This window comes from Lepisosteus platostomus, chromosome 1 (genome assembly GCF_059453375.1).
Source record: "Lepisosteus platostomus isolate fLepPlt1 chromosome 1, fLepPlt1.hap1, whole genome shotgun sequence".
NCBI classification, from domain to species: domain Eukaryota; kingdom Metazoa; phylum Chordata; class Actinopteri; order Semionotiformes; family Lepisosteidae; genus Lepisosteus; species Lepisosteus platostomus.
In genome coordinates, this window is record NC_142611.1 from 10,301,218 (window position 1) to 10,326,364 (window position 25,147).

A 25,147-nucleotide genomic window follows, 5' to 3' on the forward strand; every position below is an offset into this window, starting at 1 on the left:
GCGTGCAGCTGTCATCCTGCTGCTGTTGAAGGTCGCTACATTGTGACAGAGGGGAGAGGAGATGTGCTCTGCATTAATGGTTCACTCAAGCCTGACCAAAAAAGAAGGTTTTAATACTGCTCTCTAGGATATTCTGAACCGTCCTCTGAAGTCCAAACCATGTCTTAATCTGTTCAAATAGCCCACATGTGTCTAGAGCAAGCTTGAATTGATTTTAGGAACTACGGATACTTTGCTGTGTCCTGGACTGGGGATTTCTGGGGGTTAAATTCAGCTTGTCCTATTTACATTCAATTACAATAGCAAGCACAAGCTGTTTGAAGAGGTTCGTCAAGCACACTCTGGGTCTGGCTGTCAGCACTGAGATAAAATCTGCTGTTGACTGTACATCAAAGGCTTGGATATAGTTCATTTTTTTTGTTTTCAATATCTCCAGCTAATTAGTTCCAAATTTTAATCTCTCTGTTTTTTTCTCCTTCCACCCACAGATGCAGTGCAGTAGATATACTAGTTAAGCAAACTGCTGTGGGCCTTCTTTACACTGCTATTGAGACAATATCAGGGAGTTTAAACGAGAGTTGACCTTTACATTTTTATTGATTGGTCAGGCGGGAGATTTTAATCTTGCAAAGAATACCCCTCACTCTAAAATCTGAGGCCCTAAAATGAAAACGTTTCTTTATCGTGCAGTAACAAAATGGATACATCAGTTCAACCTCTGTGTTAAAAATCACTTTGACCAGCTTGTTGACCTATTTTAATTTCTTGTGGTTCCCATGATGTGAAATAACTGGTTTACAAAACACCTGTCTAATTTTAGCAAGCTAGCAAGAAACCTTGTTTTACAGTGGAGGAACTACACTGTGGCTCACAGCACGGTGTTTTAAAATTGAATCCATTCACATCTCATGTTTATCATGCACTTTCAAGTTCACACTTATGTTCCACATAATAGCTTTTTGCAATTCCATTTACTGCAAAATAAGTAATGTTTTTAACTGATGAGAGATGCAGTGAAAAGGAACAGTTGCCATGAAACTACATGATATTCTACAGTTACTACATGGTATCCATCAGGACTCCTGTAGATGAATGCCACAGACTAATGGGTAAAAAATGTGTTTTATTCCATGTATGGAGTACTACTGTAGCATGTCCACAGGTTAGGCTTGTTCTCTGTAAGAATGCTACATTGAAGTTGTCTTTCAGACATAGAAGTGAAGTTTAAGGCATTCTCCCTTTGTTACAAAAAAACTCAATAATCTAAGGAAACCTACAGCAAAGACTTTTTTCTCCTTGAATTGTTCAATTATACTGTATATATTCTCACAAAAAGGGATCAATTTTGTTTACAGAGCTTACTAACAAACTTTTACCCAGTCTTGCTGGATCAGGTAGTCCTATACAGCCAAGAAACAGGCCAGTCAGAGAGGTCTGATTCCTCTGGGCTAGTACATACTAATAGTAGTGTATATGTACTGGGGATTTACTGGTTAGGAGCTGCTCATAAGAATGCTGCAGCAATTCTTTACCCTAATAAATAACACATGAAGTTGCAAGCAAACTAGCTAAGCGTTGCTCTGCTGGTTTTTGCTAGTAGATGTCTCGAAAATGTGGTTGAGGTAAATCAAGAACAACTGAAAATTGTATAGAGTTACAGATTAAATATCAAATACAAAATGACGTTTTGCTGCACAGCCAATGTCATCAAGAGGCCCGAAGGATGTCAAAGACATGACATCTTCACCCAGATCGAAAGCGCAAATACAATACAGTAAATCTGAACATGGAGCTAGGAAAAAGAACATCACTGCTGTGCTCTGATCAGTCCTGCTAGCTTTTACAAGCATTACAACAATTTGTGCAAACCACTGAGACAGAGAAGAGAAACCCCACATTCCCATCAGCCGCAGTTTAATGTTCTTTGTGAAACCACCAAACACCTTCAGAGAGCTTTAAAAATCATGTGAATTGCCTGTTATTTTCTCTGACAAAACAGAAAAAGAGTGGCCAAGATGTCCCTTTCTAGAGATTTCCTTTGCAAAATCCTAACAGCAGATTCCTGCTTCTCATCTTTGCATCTTGTATCCTACCTTTACAAGGTCTTTGGATCGATAAATGATAAATGATAAATGCTTTCTCGCTTGGTCTCCAGAAAACACCCATCAAAGCTCAGGGTGCCATTTGGGATAAATTATCTGATTCCCAAAAAGTGATTTTCAGCAATTTTCTCTATTTTTTCTTGTTCCTTTAAAAGGTCAGGCATTTAAGTACTGTATATTCATTAAACTGCTTTGTTTTGAGAAGTGTGATCCTCTCAGTAAGATATGCACTCTGAGCAACGTACTGTAGCTCTGTGGATTACAAAGCTTTCACCCACATAGCTTGGCTTGATTGATAATACATCCATGGACTAGTTTGTCTGCTGCCAAAAGTCTTTAGTACCTTGAAGTGGAAGCATTCTTAAGCCTGGGTGAAACAACCCACTCAATTTCTGTAAGTTCTAAATCATGACTTGTGTTATTACAAGTTCATTATTTTAAATGGTAGTCGTTTTTTTTTTAAATAATTTGGAAAAAACACTTTTTCAACTAGGTGAATATACAAAAGAGAAAGAGCAAGGATTTTTTTTCAATTCAATATGTTGGCTTCTGACAGAAGGAAGATGTTGGGACAGTAGGCCAGGAAAAAACATGACAGACTTCGTGCATTAATGAAAAACTTGTGTGCACCTGTGGTAACAATTGAGCCACAGACCTACAGGCTTGTCTAGTTTCACTGAAATACATCTGTGCACCTTGTGGGGTTCACATCGCTATCTGCACCAGATGATTTAAGCCCAGAAAGCAAATGTTACTTTTTCAGCGTGCCCTGGAGTTTAAAATGCTTAACAGGGCTTTTCAGATTTCACCACTTAGCTTAACTCCACAATTGGTATTGCTGGATAAAATAATATCCCTTATAAGATAAACAACTATGAAGCACTAAAATATTGCTAAAATTAATACATATTATTTTTTAGATTAACAATATGTGCAGGATATAATTCAAATATTAATTTGGGATTGAATGCGAAAAACTGGGCTGAAAGGATGCTCTCTTTTACTGCTCTTAAACCACAGATGGTGTTTTCGTTCATCTGATGGCATAATACAGCAGAAAACAACAAAACATAATAAGCACAGGGACTGGTATTTCGTATGTTGGTATACAACGCACAAATTCTCCGTCTCTTTTATTCACAGCAATATTGTGTGCTTTAAAATTTAGCCTGAAAATGTACAATATAAGAGAGGCATTTTGTGACATCCGCCTTGTTTTTTTCCCCGATTTGTGACTTTATTTCATCGTGAAATGTGCTTTGGGACAGTTGTTTTCATAATGGTATTATATAAAATAATTATTATTACTCTTAAGTGAGTGTTGAGCCTAGAGAACATAAGAGAGCCTTGACTTCTAAGTTCATTATTTACCGTCACAGAACCTTTTTAGAGCGCTCAAAGCTTCAGAGCCCAGAGGTGGAAAAGAATAACAATATGTGGGAAAGGAACACTGAGCCATTTTCACATGCAAAACATAATACTCGTGCTTAGGAAAGCACAATTAAAATATTTAACGGTCTGACGCTAATCGTTATTACACTCCCAAATACTTCACTTTCTCCTAACAGATTTATGCAACCTGTAATCAAATACTATTGTATGCTACTTCATCCATTTAAGATGACAACTGCAGTAGAAATGGTAAGGCATTAAGCAGCCTAAGTGAAAAGAAAAGAGGTTCCAGTATACAGGAGCACCTTAATAAAAACCACTTATTAGAGGAGTAATTACCCAAGAGTAAACATGCAGGCAGGACTCCTCTATTGTTATAGCTTTGTTTTCCTTTTTCTTGCTTAAGCCTAGTGTATTCCTAACGTTAAAAAGGCTTGATTTTACAGCTCTGTGAGAAAGATTCCAGACTGACACATGAAAATGAGCTTTGCAAAACCCATAGGTCTGTCTCATTTTTCCCACAGTACACCTGCCCACTCCTGGGGACCTGATTTACTCAGACTGCTGATGTAAGCTCAGGTTACCAGGTACAGGCATGTTTACACATGTTTATGATGTATTTTCCTTTTTGTCTTCAATAGGCATTGCATCATCACCCTTAGCAGGAAGGATATTACTGAAGTAAATTGATTTGTAATTAGTGAAGTGACAATGAAAGCATAGGCATTGAATCCATGAAACAATCCATTTTATTCAATGCGATTTTCAATTTACAAAGTAGAGCAAATTAAATTTCACTTAGTGATTTCTTCCTGTATCCTTTAGGACAGCTTTAGTGCAGTACTTTATCATGTGTGGCTGTTCATCATTGCTCTATGTTATGTTACTTTCCTTATTCAAATAACTCGTGAATACATCACAGCGTCATATGCATTTCACACAAATTCCATACCAAATAATGTATTACTTCATTTGTAAAGCAGTTTGTATTTTTAGCACATTTCTTCATATTTAAAAATTATACTTGGCTAAATATCAAATATAAAAAAGCTTGACTTTGAGATAGTGGAATATCAATAAAGTCTTGAAAAATGTGTGCTGTCATCCTATAGTGTATACTGATGGAAATACCTATGGACTCCATCAGGAATGTAAGATCTTCAAGAAGGAAACATATTTGTACAATCACACTAAGGTTTCACATTTATTTGGTCTTTTTTGGGTCTGTCCACTGCAGAAAAGTAAGGATAATAACAGGTTTTGATTTGAAAATAAACATAATGCAAATGTTATCTATAATATATCCATCAGTTGTTGTGTTTCTTTAAAAAACCTCACCCTAGAACTGGTAATGTTTTCTATACAAACTATATCCTATATCCTGTATCAGGTACCGTGATAGTTACAACAATTAGAGAATTTAAAAACTACCTTGTAACTCCTTACATATCACACTTTCTGTCAGATTCTGGATCAATCGCAACCTTAAAAGCCTGCTTGGCCTTCAGGTCCATCTCAGACAATCATTTAACTTTTACCAGATCTTTAAACTGCCAGTTCTCAGACTAGCATGTGCTGTACTGCAGGTCAGTTTAAGTTGTAGCAGGCTGGGTAAGATCCTGAAGGGGTGGGTGTGTGGACCAGTCTAATGAGCTCTTGATTAGCTGTTATACAGGCAGGATGTGCAGTGTGTCAGCTCCACCTAGTAAGGTCAGATCTGGGAGGATGCCAGGGCTGGCGAATGATGTTGACTCAGCCAAGGGCACATTCCACAGACAGAGCCACGGAGAAATAAAATATGTTTTTTTCCAGAAACAATAATGCTCCCAAAAATTATTTCCCCCTGTTAAAGATATATAAGAGGGTACAAACTCCACACCATTTATATAAAATACAGTATACACTGCCTCTCTAGGAAGAGACACTGCAGTTTTGTAAAAAATGGATAGGCTGACCCCTGATTTACTGTAGCCCTGGTGGAATTAGACATAAATAAAATATGTAAAAAAAACACTACAGTGCTTTTACAATACATAGCTCCACGTAGTTTAGTCCTTGGTGAGAGGTTCAGACTACAGGCAAACACATCTTTAACCCTGAGAACAGTGCAGCTTACAGGACAGCTGTGAGGGCAATAAAGCTGATGAGGAGGATAGACTAGATTAACTGTGTGTCTGTTTGTGTGTCTTCTGAAAGGTGTCAGTTCCCTTTTTTTAGTTATCTTTCTGTTGTTGTTTGTAGGCAGTACACAAATTATTGCAGTGATCCAGTGTTAATCGCCCCTTCTCAAAGGGGTTAATATGATATTGGGCATCTTCTAAAATTCAGAATGACGTGTTTGTGACCTCAAGATGAGTTGTAGTAATCAGCAGTGAAGCAATCCATAATTATTATTTATAGCATAACAGCATTCCCTGTGGCCTCCTGTGTGCATCCATCATAGTCCTGTCTATTGCACTGAATTACACTCTGTGCTGTATTCATACTGTATGTGCAATGGAAGAGCTTATTGTGCGATATAAACTAGTCTAGTTGATATACAGTATATACTTGCTAGCCTTTGTATTCTGCACTGTCTTGCTTTGCAATATGTAGAACCTCAGTTAGAAGCCCTTTGCTGATAGAGGTAGCGGAAACAGTGTTGTTTTCTGTGACCTTATACTGTATTTTGCTTCGCTCACGACGGCTGACTGATCTGCTGCCAATGGGTCATAGTAAATCATTCTCACACATCTTGACATTCAGCACACTTTTGATTGAAACTTGATTTCCGCTCTTTCTGTTACACTGAAGGTCCATAAATCATATTGCTGCCATAAATAAAACATACTCTTTGTTCAGCAGTGTCAAACTCAAGTGTTTTTCACAGCTGGTACCTGAATCCCCAAGTACACCTATAGCAGCCAAAGTAACCAACAGCTGATAAGCCCAGACCACTACAACCATAAACTACTGATACAACACAGTAAAGTTTCCTAACTGTATTTGAAACACAAACAGTGACTTATTATTCAACATCCAGGCAAACTGTCTGCGTAAGATATTACAATGAATTTCCTGATTGGAGTTAGAAATAACTCATTATATACTGATGGAAAAAAGAAACGCAACATTTTCAGGAATGAGAATACTATAGTTATAGCTTATGTACTTTCACAAAAAGTTGTCAATTTGTTTTAAGCCCTCTGACCTGCAATACAACTTGTGCAGTGAGGCATTGCAACTTGCCAATGACACGAAAGCTCGATAGGTGCACTTTTACCCAATGAGGTCCAGGTGGAGCATTTGCCTGTTCAGGTTCCCTTTAAAAAGGCCTTAATTCAAAGCTTAGGTCACTGCAAGAAAAAAGCCACACCTAGTCAGTTTACTGTGCATTCAATAATGCCTCAAGTGTCATCAGAAGCAAGGGAGAGGGCCATTGGCATGCTGCAGGCAGGCATGTCATGTGCCAGCGTTGCCAGACACTATGGAGTAAGCTGCTCCACTGTGTAACTTCTGCAGAGAAGGTTTCAGCAGACCGGCAGGACAGAGGACCGTCCAAGATCCGGTCACCCTCGAGTGACCACACCAGAGCAGGACCGACACATCAGACTGGTCCATCTGAGAGAACGTTTCAGATCTGCCACCCGTACTGCTGCTGAAACTGCCTGCAGATACAATGCCCGCATCAGTGACAGGACAGTGAGGCTCCATGCTGCTGGCCTTAGAGCAAGGCAACTTGTCAGAGGCCCTGTGCTCACACCTCCTAGACATCATACCTGCCTGGCTTGGGCCAGACAGAGGCTGCGGTGGACTCGTCAGCAGTGGCATCAGGTCCTCTTATCGGTTGAGTCACTCTTCAGCCTGTTCCACGCAGACAGGAGGGCCAGAGTGTGGAGGAGGAGGTGTTACGTTTCTTTTTTAACCATCAGTATATTTTGACCAAGTAATTAACATAATGCAATTCTGAGGTTTTTGTAAGAACACTGATATACCTTTTACTTAATGTGTTACTTAGAATGAGGTTCAAAAACTCCATCATAACTGTTTCATAAACACTGCACAACATGATATAACCACAAGCATAATCCTAAATCCTAAACCACAAGCATAAAACCACCTGTGAAAATGACATCACAGGTGCAATGATTCATAATGAGACATTGTTTCTGCTGTAAATTAAGAGGAGACCTCCAGGTAGAGAGAAGTCAGGTGGAAATAATGAGAGACACAATTACAGATTTTAGAGCTGACAAGGACTCCCTTCAGATGCAGCTCAGTAACGGTGATCCTCATACGTTTGTGTACAATTTTATTTTGATAGATGTTTTAAGGAAAGCATTAATAAAAAAAAATCTTAAAAGTGACTTAACATGTATCCACCTTAAGTAGATCCTAAACATAACTCATGACAATGTCATTATTAACAAAGCAAAATATTACTTTGTAGTTCAAGTAGCTGCATCAGTATGCGTAGGCTGCAAAGCAACAAATAAAGGTTTATTCCATGCTGAAAAGAGAACAATAGAAACAACATTTCGGCTGTGGAGCCATCTTCGGGTCACAGTTCTTGGGGTTTGTTTCAGCATGGAACAAACCTTTACTTGTTCCTCATTCACATATTTTTTCCATTTTAAAAGAAAGCTCCACATCAATTTATATGCAGCTACACAGTGCCTCATGTAAACTGCACATATAATTTACAAATATTTACATGCAGAACGTTTCATGCTTCGATAAATACCATAAATATTTACCATACCAAACATTAATGGTGTTTTAATTAATCTTAATTTAGAATTAGGGTAAAAATTGACACAGCTTGACAACACAGGAAGACAACAGCTGCTCCCACAGAGTTTCAACTGCTCAGCTGTTCGTAGAAAGAGTAAGAGGTGGAGGACTCTAATTTTGGCTTTCGTCTGCTCAGTATTAAGTCCACATTTTTTAAATGTTTTATTTTCTTCAAGGTCTTGGAAAAACACATGCCACCAGGGTCACACCCTGAGGTTATGAGGTGATATTTATTGATTTTAACTTGGGAAGTAAAGAGTCTTTCAACACTAGGTGGAAATCCTATCCTGCATGTTCTATCTGTCTGCTATTGTAGAAAGAATTCACACGGCTGGAATGTGCTCAGCTTCCTTTCATTCTTTCATTTGTCTACAAATGAGACACCAACCTGACTCCCTTTTCCTAATAACAGCAGTACTGCCCTCATTGTACAAACTGCAGCCATGTCTGTCCTTACTTTGAAATGAAATAAAGCTGATATGACATAGAACACTTCTCGCTTGCTATCAGAAGTCTGTGTAAGCATTTGCAGGCCCAGACCGTTTAAAATCTGATACTGGGAACACTGTCTATTTCCAGCAAACAATAAGAAGATCCAACCCTTTCTAAAATCATTGCATCAAGGCTACGTTTGCATGTGAATAAAAAGCAGTACAGTTTTAATGTACCATGGAAGGCCTGTAACATGGAAGAGTCTAAAATATATGTTCTTTTCCTTTTATTTTTTGCCTGATTTGCTATTTTTCCTCTAAATAATATTTATGTTTTGATACTAAACTAGTATTTTGTATACTAGTATACAGAATTCAAATTTACTGTAGATTCATAAGAACGAAGGGCGTGTAAAAAACAATTACCCAAAGAAGTTTGTCATTGTCACACTAAATGGTGTCGTTTTTGAAAACTGTGTTGAATTCGTTTCTAATTCAATGGCAAAATTAACCGTTTCAGGCGTTAATGGCTCGAATCTTTGTGTTCTTTAAAATTACATTTCAGCTTTTACATTTTACTGTAAAATTTTACTTACATTACATTTTACATTTTAAGTAATATTTTAAAAGCCCCCATAACTGCATGTTTAAAGGGAGCTGGAATGGATATATACCGATTTATATGCAAGTTTTATTTGGTATCGTGCACACAATGCAGTAACTGATGTTTAATAAATTAGTAAAAGGCCTGTATGTTTTCATGCAGGGAGTCATGTACTGGTAAAAATTTAATTATTTCATAAAATGGGAATAGAACATACTGTAAAAACACTTTTCCAAATAAAAAATTGTAAATAAATTTATATTAATTTGAAGTGCATGGGACATTTCTATGCAACTTACCAAAACATCATAAACATGTATGAATTAGTGGCAGGCAGGATTTGACACCCACATTGTAAGTTTCTGAAATACACCTGCTCTGCTATGCATGTTAATAATCAGCCAATGGCTGTCAACTTAGTGATACTGTGATTCATGCATTTCAAAGATATAAAACATAGAGGAAGGTGCTAATCTCTCAGATTTTGATACTGAAAATACCCAAATAAAACAAGGCAATCATGCAGTGGTACTATTGCATACAGTTGATTTTATATTAAGGAAATGGTTTGGTAACCATAAATATCAAAAATAAGACTGGTAGCTTTAGGCTGAAAGACCTGCACAGTATGTACTGTAGGTAACTCTTTCACTGATACTTATTTGTCTTGTTTTAAATAAATATGATCATTTTACATTTTCTCTGTATAATGTAGATTATAATTCAAGAAATTCTGTAGTTTGTTTTGAAGTTCTTGCCAAGAATTTAAACAATAATTTATTATTTATTATTAATTAAATTATTATTTATTGGATGGCTGTTTTTATCATACAATTGTTGCTTCTCATAAATTATTCATGACATATCAGTTAAGCATTTTGAATAAGGTCAGGAGAGATTTCCTATACTGTATATAGAAGTTTCAGAGTGCAATCTATTTAGTCATAACTGCTGTAAGCCTGTCTGTCCAAAATGCCCCTTCAGAATTCTCAAATTCAGCTCTGTTCTGCTAGCCCTACTGCAACATATTCTTAATATTTATGAACTGTATACACTGTATGTTGATTTACTAATTGCATAACTTACACCCCTGAAAACAACCGAGACAATAGAATCTAACTTAATTTCAATAAAACGTCTCAGATATGACATAAAACATTGTTTTTTTTTTGGATCTTAATCTTATCATAAGTTTTCTGTTTGGACCAGACAACTTGGGCTTAGCGCTAGTTCTCTAAAGAAATGAGATGTAAACATGATTTGATACGAACGTTCCAATTCACAAACATTTAAGAGTTTTCTTCTTTCTGAGACAACCTTCAGATGCCCGGCATTTCTGTGTGCGGACCCTGCGAGACTATTCTCAGTAGGAGCTGAGGTACTTACAGTTTGGGCTTGGGCTTGGTTGCCAGGGGCAGCTCCTTCACAGCGGAAGGGGCGACTGGAGCAGACTGGAAGGAGGCATTCATCGCCTTGGGAGCCCCAACGGCCTGCTGGTTACTGTGGACCCCATTGGTCTTCTCCTCCCCTAGGCTGAAGCGCTGCACTTTTAGAGCCCCCACGCTGGGCCAGATCTCCAGCTCGTTGACATGAAGACCCTCTCCAGAGGAGCACTTTGGCGGGAGCACCAGAGAGCTGATTTCTGAGGGGGGCGGAGGCGGCGGGAAGGACTGTACGTCTTCCAAAGCAGAGTCTTCAGCCGAAACTCCATTGCTAGAGGGCTCTTCGGTAACTGTGTGGCAAGAAAGAGCGATGGAAAGAAATTTATCTCCCACTTCGGGTTTGGGGTGTTGGCGATGGTGAACCACCGCCTCAGGATCAGAAGGGGAAATAAAAACTGGATACTGTCATTGTTAACTGAGCCGGATTGGCTCCCTCAAGAATCACCAAGTATTTCCTTTTTATTTAGAATTTATACTTGTTTCTGTATCCAAAATGTTCAAGTGTCGCCTTTTCATTTCTGTCACTCAGCAAGTACGTGTTCTTCAGGCTTTCCCTCCTATGTCTGATTTTGTTTTGCTGTATTTACCCTGCTAACTTACCACATTATGTGTGTCATTCACCTCCAAAATAATGAAATGTCATTCTACCGTTCTGGTTTTTTATTTACCATAAAAGATACATTTTCAGTGAATTCAGAACAGGGTGAAAGACGAGCTGACACCACAGGGGATGCCTATCAATCGCTGGGCACACACACACACAAACATGCACATGGGGGGCAATTTGACACGCAGGTTAACTTGGACAGCAAGACCAAGGTAACCGGAGCACCTGGAGAAAACCCACACAGATGTGGGGTACACATATAAACTCCACACAGGGGAGACACCCCATGTCCTGAATCAGACCCAGGACGCAAGGGCTGTGAGGCAGCAGAGCTAACCATCATGCCACTTCTCCTGCCTCCAACAATAATCAATACAAATGATGGATCGACGAGTACCTATCACAACAAACCTCACTAGTTATTTCCTGCATTAAATAATGCTCATTAAAGATGTTTGTCAATTCGAAAAAACGATCAATTTGTGATTTCATCTCCATTTTGAGAAAGCAACATGCATAATGGAAGATTTGGTCAATAGGAATAAAAATCTTGCAGTAGGATGACATCGATAATACATTCTCCTGCAGCATCCTCCAGGAACACTCCAGCCATAACGTCTTTTTATATGACAGAAGCAGTCCTTCAGTGAGTGCAGCTAGATACAAATCTAAACCTGAGGTCACAACAATAAAAAACAATAACAGCACCAACCCCAAACCAGAATATTTGAACATCCTGGAAGGTTAAATAGGCCGAGCAAAATTGCGTAACTTTGGACGGTAGCCTAAGAATGTCACAAGGAAAGGGATTTGAGCATTCTTCAATAAATGGGCTCGTTTGTGAGGAATGTTAATGAAGCCAGCAGTGCACTGGCTTGTCCCTCACCTGAGTACACGGCCAGCTGAGCAGAGCAGCTCACTGAGCCAAACCTGTTACTGGCTGTGCATCTGAAAACACCTCCATCTTCAGGGAAGGTCTCAGCAATCACCAGCGTACAGATCTCCTCTGTAAAAGGGAAAAAAAAAATACAACACAGAATTAATACCAAATCTATTTGAATTCCACTTATGGTGCAGCCATGAGCAATTTCTCATATGGCCCTAGTATTTCTTTTTTTGTACTTTCTATTGTTGTATGTTGTATTTTTCTTCCAGTTTTTGAAGAAATGTCGACTGCTAAAATACATTTTACCTCCCACCCTGAGTGTGTATTTTCCGTAGTGCCAATGGAGAGGTATAAATTCTTAGACGAACAGATGCAAGTTAATTTCTCCCCCATTTTAAATTCAACCTCTGTAACTTTAAACTGATTGTTAAAGTTATAGTATACGATAAAGAGGTCCAATTTTTTTTTTTGCTGTATATTCAAATTCATAAAATCCTTTCTGGGTTCCCTCTACTTTTAAACTGCTGGATAAACTGAATTGTGTAATGATAAGAATTTGCTTTCAAATAAATAGGGCAGGTTATCAGTTTCTGAGAGATTTAGTAGATGATTCAAACATGGGCTGCAACAGATGGCTTCTATGACTAGTCGTAAACACTTCAGATAAGAAGTATCTAAAAACAATCAAGGCAAAAGATTAATTAATTGACTACTTAATGGGTTAAAATTTGTCAAGAGCACTTTCACAAAAACACAGGGTGAGCCAGCTCCCCTTACTGAATGTTTATTACACAGACATCCTTCAGACATATCAACTCCATCAAATGTAAATTAATTCAAGAGATCTGGCATAAAGAAATATGTGTTTTATTAATGTTGCTTTCCTCCATCTCATAAATCTGGTCATTTTGTCATGCTAATAACAAATATACATCCAGACAGTTACGTAAACTGAAAAGGCAGTGGCAGTAAGCACACTGATTCATGTTCAGCAGACAGATCTTTGTGGGGTGTTTTCTATCTAAAAGAACAATGATGATCTGGGTTCTACCAAGACAAATTATCTGTGACAGACCAGACCACAAAAATCAGTTTCCCATATAAGAATAAAACACTAATAACTTAATAATAATAACAATTATAAAAAGGGCATATCACTGGTACTATCTGGACAAAAAAGGCTGAAGTTAATTTTGAAAGCTCAGAAACAAAATTATACATTCCAGTTTCTACAGAACTGCTTATATTGTACAAAAAACAAAGCAGGAATTGGATCACTCCAACATCATAAAACCCATTTTGGCCTGAAGCAAGACTCTCAATAATGTAAAAGTATTATTCATTCTTGAGTATCCAGTGCCTTTTCATGAGTCATATAATATATTTCTCAGACACACAGAAAAAGGGAAGGATTTAGCGACAGCAGTTCTTTTAACACCTGGTTTTCCCTGTTAGTCACCCTACCAGCCTTGCTACTGCTTAGTCTCTGGGATCTGAAATCTCCTTCTAAATTGTTTTCCACTGTTGAATATTGGTTTTCCCAAGGTGAATGTCTGTATTTTATTATTGTGTGCTAAAAGAAATGTACGTATCTCTCGTAAATGATATTTGGAATGTCATCTTAAATTACTCTTGTCATTTGATTAGATAAAAATATTTTTTTATTTAATTAAAGAATAATCTTCACATTAGAAACAACAAGATAATTAGCAATTTCTTTTGAGCTTGAAAGCAAGTAGAATTGTATTAAAGTAGTAAACTAATTTTAAAGCATGACTGTATTTTCAAGTAAACGATACACAACTTTACAAAGACAGATCCACAGAGTTTAGTGATATGAAAGTACCACTTCAAAAGGTAAGGAAACTACTAATTCACAAGTCTTTTTTGATGGAAAGAACAGAAAAATAAGATGACTCTTACCAGGTTCTGCAGCAGATCGAGGCTCTAAGGAAAAGAAGAAAGTAAATGTTGAGGAATGAAATGTACAAATGTAGACATGTTACACAAACTTTTTATTTAAAATAATACAGTATATTCGGAACTACAGTATAACTGAAACAGTTATTAAGTAATTAATAAAAACCACTATAAATAAAGTAAATTTCATGTTCACTCAGACTATTGTTGGAGAGCTCATGAACTACTAGTGATAAAGGAAAAAGACTTTTGTAGTTCATATCTTTTTTACAGTTTTATTCTATATTTGCAGCTTCATTTCTTGACTGTTACAAATCACTTTGAACTCCTGTAAGCAGCTGTCTGACCAAACAGCTGGTAAGACTGGTAAAAGTACATGACCTATGACTTTTTTTCTGTACTCTATTGATAAATAAGCATTTTTAGAATTCCTTTCTTAATACTAGGTTAAATATTTATATTTGTGCACCAAGTGATTTGTCTTGCTTTACAATACACTTGTGTTTATAAGGCAAATTCAAAAAGCTTTGCAACTCATCTCAGCATATTTAGCTCATTTGTCCTTCAGATTTGTGATTTATTAATAACAAAATCAGTCATTTCTTTTAAGAGCATTAACAGCAGATTCCATATGCCAAAGTAAATAATAGTCAATCAGGAGTAAATCTGGGGTTTGGGGCTCAAACACTCGTTAATAAATCACACTCTGTGAAATCCTGGTCTTGCAAATTGAGTCGCGGAAGAAAATAATGCCTGAACATCTGTCACATGAAACTGGGCTAGCAGGTCAGCACACTATTAACCAGTGATGGTAGTTTTGTGTGGTACGTTATCCATTAAGTACAGGTTCGAATTCCAGAAGATGCTGGCCTTAATCTTGCCTCTAAAGGTGAGGTGAGGGTTTTCTTCAAGGGTGGATAATGAAGGGGTTTTTCATTCTATTAATTCTGTTTTGGTCTCAGTATCATAGTGGTGAATGCTTATTTGATCACCAGCAGCCAGACAGGAAAAAAAGCTCCTGCTGTGTTTTAGCATTAGACTCCACTTTCTGGTGGCAGTCTTGGTTATCAAACGGAGGTTCTGGGAATACATTGGGTAGACGTTTTGAGCGTGCCATGGATAATTGCTTATAATCCAACTCTTTTGCGATGTGACCCGTGATTTCAATGCGACCTGGCATGACCTTCTTCTCTATCCATTTTTCATATGTTATGGAAGCCGAAGAGAGTCAACCAGACAATCAGGAACAGCTTCCCTTAACACAGAACCCGTGCATCCAAGGATACACTTTGCAGTGCATCCTTCCTTGCACACAAATGTGATGACCACATGATCTTTTGGCTTTGAACTGTCATTCAACCAGGCTTGGAAAGAACATAATGGGATGAGTCAGGCACACTCAGGAATATGAACATAAAACCAGGCATGAGCTCTCTATACTGTACGCATGCATCTGCACTGTATCTTTCTATAATGCTTATTAACAGCACAACAGCAACGCCCCAAGAATGTGAGCTGCAGAAGCTTTTGAGCGCCCCTCATATTGGTGTCAGTGGGAGGAGGACAATCCGGAGAGTGTGCAGCTTTGTGTTTGGCGGGCTCACTTTTCTGCAGGATGCGGAAGTCCGGAGAGTCTTGTATCTCCTCTCCCTGCCTGTACCACTGCACACGCAGTGGGGGGGTGCCCTTCACTCGGCACTCCAGGACAACGACTTGGCCCTCTGATGCTGTGGCATCTTGCAGCGGCTGGAATGAGATCAGAAAGATATCGTCTACATCTCTGTGTTTCTTCGCATCTCATCAAAGCCACAAAGAGTCTCATTTTATAGCATTATTTATAGACAAGGTACTATACATTTACAGTATTACTAGGTCGTCGATCTTAGTAAAAGTGTCAGTTAGAGCCTACTGTTTATACTGTATTTGTACCCAACTGATGAGCAAATCCAAAAAATGTCAGACAAGTCAACGTACAGTAGAAAACAACTAAAAATATACTTTTTGGTTCTAACATTTCTAGAACTATACAGGCAAAAGGGCCATACAACATTTGTTTTTAAGTCTGGATGACATCTGTTACTCTTCCCATACAGTGACAAGGGGTAAGGTCCAAGTATCAGCATTTATTTCAACAATCACTCCATATAAATTGAAGCAATATGTAACCCAGCTGTTATTCATCCCTTTCATTCACACAAATGTAAGTGCGGTGAAAATGAAATCATCTTCTTTGTGGGTGATTCCAAAAACATTCGAACATCTTTTTGCAGAGCAAAGACGTTGCCAGATGACACAGATGAACTTCCGTTCATCCCAATGAAATCTGATTACTAGATAACGATTATGATAATGAACAGTAGTTTAGCTACTTCAGAACAAGACTGATGGATTGCAGTGCCATATTTGTCAAATACAGTCAGGGACACATTAATATAATGTATTCCTGATTTAATGTAACCTGACAGCCTTGGGTTTATAGCAGAGCATTCCTGCACTTTACTGAAGTTTTTTTTACGGCGTACGTTAGCAAGCATTTCCTTTCCTAGCAAAAAACAATAACACAAAACATCTAAAAACAGGAGCTCAAAGAAGAAAATAGATTAAAGATAGTATCTGATCACATTCTCATAGATTTTGTAAAAATGTGACCTTCCCTTATTTCTCATGTAAAGACTACATTTCCTATCAGTTTCTGGAAAGGAATCCTGGGTGCAATTTAAGGGACTTTCACTATCCACTCAACTATTAATTTTTTGGGCTTCTAAAATGATGTTGTGCCTAAACATTGCTAATAACCTTCTAGTTTCATCACAGAGAATGAGCAGTTAAAGGCTCAATGGCTCATTCACACCAGTATTCTTAATGCAGTTTTTTTAAGCCACATTACCCATTTGCAGGAGCTCCTTGGTGTCTCCTACTCCTTAGAGTACAAATTCATACTGGAAATCACAATTAAAATTGAAATATAATTTGCACGATTCATTCATTATTAAGGATTCACTCATTCAATAATGGAATTATGCAGATGCTAAACTATATGGTGTCATGAAAAGACTTTTCACTGCTCGACATTTCTGTCAAAATATAGTCCCTGACAAAGCAGCTGCCCCACCAAAGTGCAAGGCGATTGAAAAATTCCCACAAAGGACACATGCAACTTGGATCCATAACATGCTGTACGTATCAGCCTTTTCAATTGTGTGACTGACTACGCTTAGCTGACACTCCGCAGTGCACAAAATATATGTTTCCTCCACAAAACAGACATCAATCTCTCTGGCTATTTCCTGTAAGTTGTCAATCTGTTAACTTTTAGTTGGTCAGTAAATATTTTGGTTTACTTTCTAGATCCAGAAGCATGAGCAAACAAAAGCTCAAAACGAGTTGTTATACTGCTAGGTTTCCACTCATTGTGGAATAAAAAGAAGTTCATCTTTACTTTTTAGTTTTGTATGGATATTCACATGCTAATCTAATATTGTCGTGACCACTATCACACAAATATAAACTTATTTATAAATAATTGTTTACAGTTGGGTAGGAGCTGATTGAATGTACAGTATAATGCGTTCATTAAATAAATCAGTTTTTGGGGTTGAGGTTTAATTATGGAATGCCTTTGTAATAAGGCTTCTGTTTCCATTATCTCAATGACATTTAAGTTGGCAATTAATGATTGTAATAGTGAATCAATGGTGAAAGCTTATTAATTGTAACGTACCTTAGTGAAAACTGGAGATACTGCAATAGGTCCATCTTGTCCAGAGAGTGAAGAAACTGGACTCTGCACCTAGCCATGTAAGAAAAAGTAATATGCAGTCTAAAAATCCCTTTAGGCAAGTATGTTTCTAATGCTGTACAATCGGTCACAGCAGCTTAATGCATTTATTTCCTTTAGCATTTTAAAAAAAGTTACACTTCAAAAGAAATCCCCCCTCCAAAATAATGCCATAACTTAGCAATAACCTTTAAATGGCATTTTATCTTCTACTTTTTGTTGGTAGGAGCCAGAAGAAATGTTAAGTGATGAATGGATGAACCCTATGGTGCCGCATAATGGTAATCTTGTTTAAATTATATTTCCTATTCATCTGTACACTTATCATTTCTAAATGAGTATTGATATTAATGCTGCTTGTCGTTCCTTAGTAGGAGAAAGAAAGTAGGAAGACAGCATTATACAAATCATAAGACAGGAGTATGTTTTTTTAATTGAGATTTGAGGAATCTACTTTTGTTTTTAAAGATAGCTTGTGCTTTCACTGTATGCATATACAGTATATTAGACCTGAAAAACTACTTCCCACACTTTTTAAAGAAGGAGCATCAGAGGAATATTTTAAACAAGAACACATGATAGAAAGGGCATCTGGGGAGCTTCATGGATCCTGATTAAGCATTAATGTGGGTAGAATACTCCAACCACTTCCCCCACACATTAAATATTGTCACTTCCACAGAGGCCATACCGAAGGGGTTTCCTGGGTTTCCTCATCACAGCTGTTATTCAGCTAGAGAAAAACAGAATTAAATGTTCCAAGGCCTTCCCATGAACCTTAATTACGCATTGCCTGTAAAGATGTATTAATGGTGTCAAAAGAGCCAGACAATGAGCAGAAAATGGGTGTGATTTGTACGAGTACAAAGTATGGGCCTTGTGCTCCTTTGCTCTGAAACCTCGTACAGAAACGACCTGCTGCTTGAAAGAAAAGGTCTGAATGGGAAGACAGTTGTGTCAAAGTTGTCTGTTTTATGGTTGCCTGGTTGCCTGCTAGCCAAGCTAGCCAAGCATTGGACCGCCAAACGAACCTGAGGGAGTTTGAGCAAATTTGCAGAGACGATGGGCAAAAACCTGTGTTGTCCAAATGTGCAAGGCTGGTAGAAACTTAACCAAGGTGACTCATGGCTGTAATTTCTCCCAAACCTGCCTCAACCAAATATTGACTCGGGGGGGTGAATGCTTCTGCAATCACTTATTTTCTGTTTTGTATTTATAATTAATTTCTGTAGAATTCTGTTTTCAATTTGACATTACAGAGTGTTCTGTGTTGATCAATGCTGAAAAAAATCCCAGATACATTCCATAAAGTCCAGGGAGGGTGAATACTTTTGATAGCCACCGTATGTCATGTAAGCCTGCAGGAGCAGTCGTTACCCGCTGGGCAGGAGCAGAGAGAGGCTGGATGAGGGTCGAGCGATGTGGAGGAACCTCTGGACTCTTGGCTGTGGGAGAGCTGATTGTGAGAGACACAGACGTGGTTTTTTTCTGCGCCCTAAAATGACATGGATTACAGAGGCTCAGACCTTCTTTGCACGCCACCTAATAAAAACAATCAGAATTCTTTGTTTCGTAACGCGAGGCCCAAACCTCCAGCGAGTAACAGCATTAAATAGAGTGTTTGATGGTAAACGGATCTAATCTCAGAGCTTATAATGTCTGGATCTTTTTGAATAGCCTGTTAAGCAACTAATAAGAACATAAGAAAACCTGTCATTGCTACCAAAGTAAGATGGTAAAAGGAAAAGAGACAAAAAAATTAACAGAGCAAAAAAGAGTAGTCATAGAAATATCAGAGATTAGAGTGGGGTGTAATGTATATAGCAACTATATACTATACTAACCAGGTTAGAGATCTATCGTGTTCTAACCAAAACAACGGATTAGAGAGAAATAAGAAATTGAGGCTTAGCTCAATGACAACCGCCTGCAAACGTCCTTTGACAACCATGTTAGCATGAGCTGTGCTGTGAAAGACCGAGCAGTGGCACGGACTGGCGCTGTGCTGAGACACACGTACTGCGGCATTCCTCCTGTGTGGGCGTTCAGTGTGGATCCTTCCCCTTCCGAATCGGAGGACGATGCCCCTACATCCATGGAGCGGGAGAGGAAAGCAGGAGAGTAATGAAAGAAAAGTTCTCTTGGTATAAAAAAAAATTCTACTTGAATACCCAGACTAAAGCCTTAAAACTAATTAAAGCAAGATGCAGCTTTTGTAATTGTGTTTTTGACAGTAATTAGATTATCTCTGACTAGTTTAGTCTTGGAACATGTTCTTCATGTTGCTTGCCTGCATGGGTTCCATTTAAGAAGAGAATATTTGGTTTGTTTTCAATTTAATTTTCTAAAGACATGATGTTCCTCTTGTATTACAGATTTTTTTTTAAATAATGAAAAGGCATTTATATTAGAAAGTTAAAGAAGCAACATAGAGCAGGAAGGATTTTCAATATGAGGCCTTTTCAGTCCTGTACAGTACAGTACACCACTACACCAGATACACACTGGGAACTAAATTAAACAGAAATTAAACAGACTGATATTCTGTAACTTTTAAAATCAAGACACATTCCCACAAAACCCTTAACACCACTTTCTGGGATGAATGCCCACAACAAACTTAGAGGAGAAATCAGTGTCAAATAATTAGCATAAAAGTAAAATACAGTTCAAAAACACAGTCAACAGGTGGCATATCTACCTGCTTATGTACAGTATACACTTGAGAGTCAGACCTTTACTCTTGTAATGCAGGCCTTTATCAACAAGAATATATTCTGCAACAGTAAATTTCATTGCATGATTTTGATTTAATATTTGCTATCAGATCATCTGGAGAATTCTTGTAACATTCATTGAATATGTTTATATGACCCCTGAGTGAACCCAACTCAAACAACCATAGTAGCTGATGAAAGAACAAGAGGAACTGCATTAGAATTTAAAGAATAAAAAAGTCATAAGATTGTCTGCATTGGTGATTATTAACTTTAACAAGTATGATTTTTACTTTTAGATAGGAGTTGCAGAGAATACTCTGCATCTCTTCCTATTCACCTTTTACCCCATGATATGCCATACAGTATGTACTGTATAATACTTTCGAAATGTGCACTGCAAACACATTTAGAGAATTACTGTACACCTCTGAAAAACATATTTAAAAGAGCTGGTACCGAAAAGGAAAATACATCTGTATACTAACAAGTAATGTAAAAAATGAAGAGCAAACGTGACCAGAAAGAGAAACCGAACCACATACCTTCAATATAAACTTCAGCTGATGTATTATCTGATCCAAAAGAGTTTGAAGCCACACAAGTGTAGCGCCCGGTGTCGTCCTCAAAAGCTTCAGTGATGACTAACGTGTGAAGATCCACATCCTGAGAGATCTGAATGTCTGGCGAATTGTGCAGCTCTTTGCCCTCACAGTACCATCTGAAGATTAGTCAGAGAAAGAGAGTGTAAGTGGTACAGACAAGCCTTTTAGACACAGACTCAGTGTACGGCCGGCTTCCCTTTCTCTGAATACGACACTTCAAACGCTGGTTCATGCTGCCTCATTTATCACATAAAAGACGAGCCACATCTGCCAAAAGTAAAAAAAAATCTTACTTCCAGTGTGTCTACCTGTCTTTATTGTTATAGGAGGCTCACCCTGTTTTGCCTTTCAGCAGAGTCTGCATAAGGGTGCCCAAATTTCCTGACCTGATCCTGACAGTTCCTTTTCCCCACACTGGTGCTATAACAGCACAGATTCATCATTCATTGACCATCAGCTGAGTTCCTGTCTGTGTCTTTTGAAAAGCAGCTTGGGCACATGAAAAAGCATTTAGTACAGCACTGCCAAAAACTCCGCTGTGAGAATGGAGCGGAGACGTGCTATAAGGTTTCTGGCAGTATCCTATATATTTTAAAGTACGACTTTTAATGAGGTCACAGCAGAGAACAACGAAAGGCCTCTGAAACAAACGTATGTTATATTCTCTCTGTATCCTCTATGGAGGTGTTACGCATGGAAACTTAATATATTTGTCAGCTGCTACTATCTTCAAGACATAAATGCAGTGCTTGAAACTATTATCCTGACATGACTTTCCCTGAAACTTCTTTTCATCTGTTTTGTTAAAATCTAGAAGAAAATTACCTAAAAACTAGAAAACGGTATGGGCAGTACTTAAAATAACGATCTCAACTGATAATTTCCTCCAGTATGTTTTTACGAAAAGTGGAAATAATACCAAATGAAAGACAATTTCTTCAGACTTCGTTTTAAAATAGAAAACACCTCTATGAACAGCGCAAAACCCAGCAATCCTTGAACAGAAATGTAGGCAGCAGAAAAAGTACACTTCCTGCTAGCCTTTTAGCTACATCTGCAGTGGCTGCTGCTCCAATCTTGCATTTATGAATGAAGAACCCCTTGTGTCTGTTCACATACGTATCTCTGAACAGTACGATGTAGGACATAATCCCCCTCGGAGAAAAGTTTCTATCCCATTCAAATATCAAACTGCTAAGGAATGCTAATCAATTGTCATTATGGATGGAACAGAATCCCACTGACCTAAAAGCACCCCAGCAGTAGTCATCGCACATAGATCATCACAACATTCTCTGGTGGAATTTAACTGGTGACTGAGATAAAAGGCTTATTTCTCAATCTGCTTGAAAATCCACTTAGTTCTCTGTCTCTTCCTTAATGAGATTCTCTTAACTGTGTCAAAGACATTACCTAAAGGCTAAAGAATGCAATTTGATTATTGGTTTCATCACTACACAGATTACTTTCCTGCCACTGTTTTACTTTTCAACAACCACTATGTGGTTATTAGGTATTCCCTAGGACTAATTATATGATTATTGCCTACAATTAGCCTAACATTTTATCAACATGGAAGTATTTATTATTAATCTACTGTGGCTTTTGTATTTTGCAGAATTTATGGCATTATTTCAGTAGCTTTTGTGCACTAAATTTTAATTTAGTTATGTAAAAAAAGACTACTGATCCAAGTAGTCTCTTAAGTAATTTGACTATTCAATATGGAGAGAAAAGAGACCCATTTGGAGAAAAATAAAAATTGCAACTCTGCTTTTTTGTCTAAAAGGCGAAGCTTGGGCTTCAGGACTGTGAATTCTGTATAACTACCACCTGCATTAAAGGTAAAAAAGATATTTAAAGTATGACTCACTGGGCTGCCCTTTGCTTTCACTCCCTTTGTGTGTGAGTTCCTAAAAACATTACAAAGTACCTGGGAACAAAATATAAAATAATCTTAAACTCTTATTAATGCATAGGGTTTGCACTTGAATTAAGAGGTACTACAGTATATCTAGGATGGTGTATGTAGTATAGAGTATTTTTTAATCACATTTAATCTTTCCCTTGTTAATGACATTTGAACATATTTTGCTCATTGTAAAAAAATGAAGGGCAGTTTGACTGCTTGTGGTACATTTTTTATGTAGCTCAGATGTAGCATTAGTTACCACATAACGCAACATCAGCTGAAGAGTCATATGTAACATGAAAGCGATAAAAGGTAATTAAGAATTGTTCTGCGAAAGTGAATACACTAGAGATGGCCTCTAACAGTTTTTGTAACACGGGTCATGAGGATGTTTCAAGCTAAGGTCTATGGAAGAATGAATGTGAACACTGATGAGGTTCACAATGCGTTTTATGAAAAAATGAGCAGCTAATGTTATAGCCTCAAAACTAACACCTGGACTACGCAATTAAATCCATGATGGTACTGTAAGTAGACCCTCAGTAGCTGGTACTGAAAAAGATCAGATGCGTTCAAAGATCAACAGTTCAATGTATGGGTGATACAGTAATTTGCCTTTGAAACACTCCTGATAGGTACTGTACTATTTCCAAATGCTTCTTTTAAAAGAAGGAATGGCAAGCATTCATTGACTGAAACAATCAAAAAAAAAAAAAGCCAGACAGAAAAAAGATTCACCAATGTATTATTCTCACGAGTGTTTTTGGTAGCTATTGTTTCAGAACTTTGGGTCATGTTAAAAAATGAGCTGCACAGCTTTCGCCTTGAAAAGAATATTATTTGCATACAGGCACAGCAAGGAATGTTGCTTCTAAAAGCATTCATTACTGTTCTCAGAAAAACTAAAGATGCAATAGGTAGCACAGAGTAAACATTAGTGTAACAGTGATTCCATTTAACCAGATTTCTCAAGATCATTCAAATTTACCCCAGAGAAGTCCGTAGTGATGGAGTGATTTGGCATTTTGTCTGTGCTGTGCACATGAATGGATAACTCTAATATTGGTTCTAATCCAGGGCCTAACTGCACACATTAAGCACGTGCTCTTTATTTAGATTTGAAATAAACATTGAAATTAATTTATGTTCCACTGCAGAGCATGTTTGGAAAACAAGCTATGTGTGGAAGAAAAACACAGAACTATGTTATCTCTGAGTTGTCTGAAGTGAAGGCAGAACAGCACAGTTGTAAATTCATTACTGTCACAAAAAGCAGTCGCCATCACTTCCACCTAGACTGCTGTTTATAAACTTTAACCCAATATATACCGTACACTAATTATGCAGTGACAGATAATCCCCATAAACTCATAGCATAAACTGGCAAATTGCACTTTGTAGTGATGTGTGAAGTTAAAACCTATTTTTTTAATTAAATGTTTTATTTTACAAGATGCACATGCCGGTTCAAGAGTTTAACTTAGTATAATACTGACGTAATCAGAATGCTAACACATTTAAACCTCTCATTCTGAGACAGCCAATACACAGACAGTGACACCATGGGATTTTGGCAGTGATTTGCATAAGGGCATGCCGACTATCACTGTAATTAGTGTCTGTTTATTGTGCTGTTGCTCTGGTGTTTGTTTGTCTAGTTCTCATGTACTATTATTAAAGTTGCTGTTGAATACAAGAGACTACAACTGGGAGGTGCCCTCCTACTGAGCTACTAAATGTAGTGCTTAGCAGGGTGGTACCACAGTACCAGTGTCTTAGTGAATGTGTGTGGGCATGAACTGCTGTTTGGCTGCACATAGCCTGATGATGGAGCTGCAAAACTAGTGCAGAGTTTTCTCAACACGTGTGCAAAGAACTAAAATCCTTACCACCTTCTTCTGAGTCCATGTGAACACTTACAGTATATGTATTAACCACATCCTGAATACACTGAATCTCTGAACTTTAGAGTGTTAAA

The 25,147-nt window shown here is 37.8% G+C and overlaps 1 protein-coding gene across 2 annotated transcripts in view; it reads right to left on the reverse strand.

Annotated features, from left to right (window-relative positions):
- palld (palladin, cytoskeletal associated protein) overlaps positions 1-25,147 on the reverse strand; it is a 128,858-nt gene that overhangs the window by 52,428 nt on the left and 51,283 nt on the right. For both annotated transcript variants that reach the window (XM_088618241.1, XM_088618171.1), the window contains exons 3-10: positions 21,198-21,373; positions 19,956-20,022; positions 19,313-19,430; positions 17,879-17,947; positions 15,762-15,903; positions 14,161-14,184; positions 12,238-12,357; positions 10,689-11,034 (exon numbers count right to left, since the gene is read on the reverse strand). In XM_088618241.1, the coding sequence (XP_088474367.1) occupies positions 10,689-11,034; positions 12,238-12,357; positions 14,161-14,184; positions 15,762-15,903; positions 17,879-17,947; positions 19,313-19,430; positions 19,956-20,022; positions 21,198-21,373 (1,062 nt within the window). The remainder of the gene's footprint in view (positions 1-10,688; positions 11,035-12,237; positions 12,358-14,160; positions 14,185-15,761; positions 15,904-17,878; positions 17,948-19,312; positions 19,431-19,955; positions 20,023-21,197; positions 21,374-25,147) is intronic.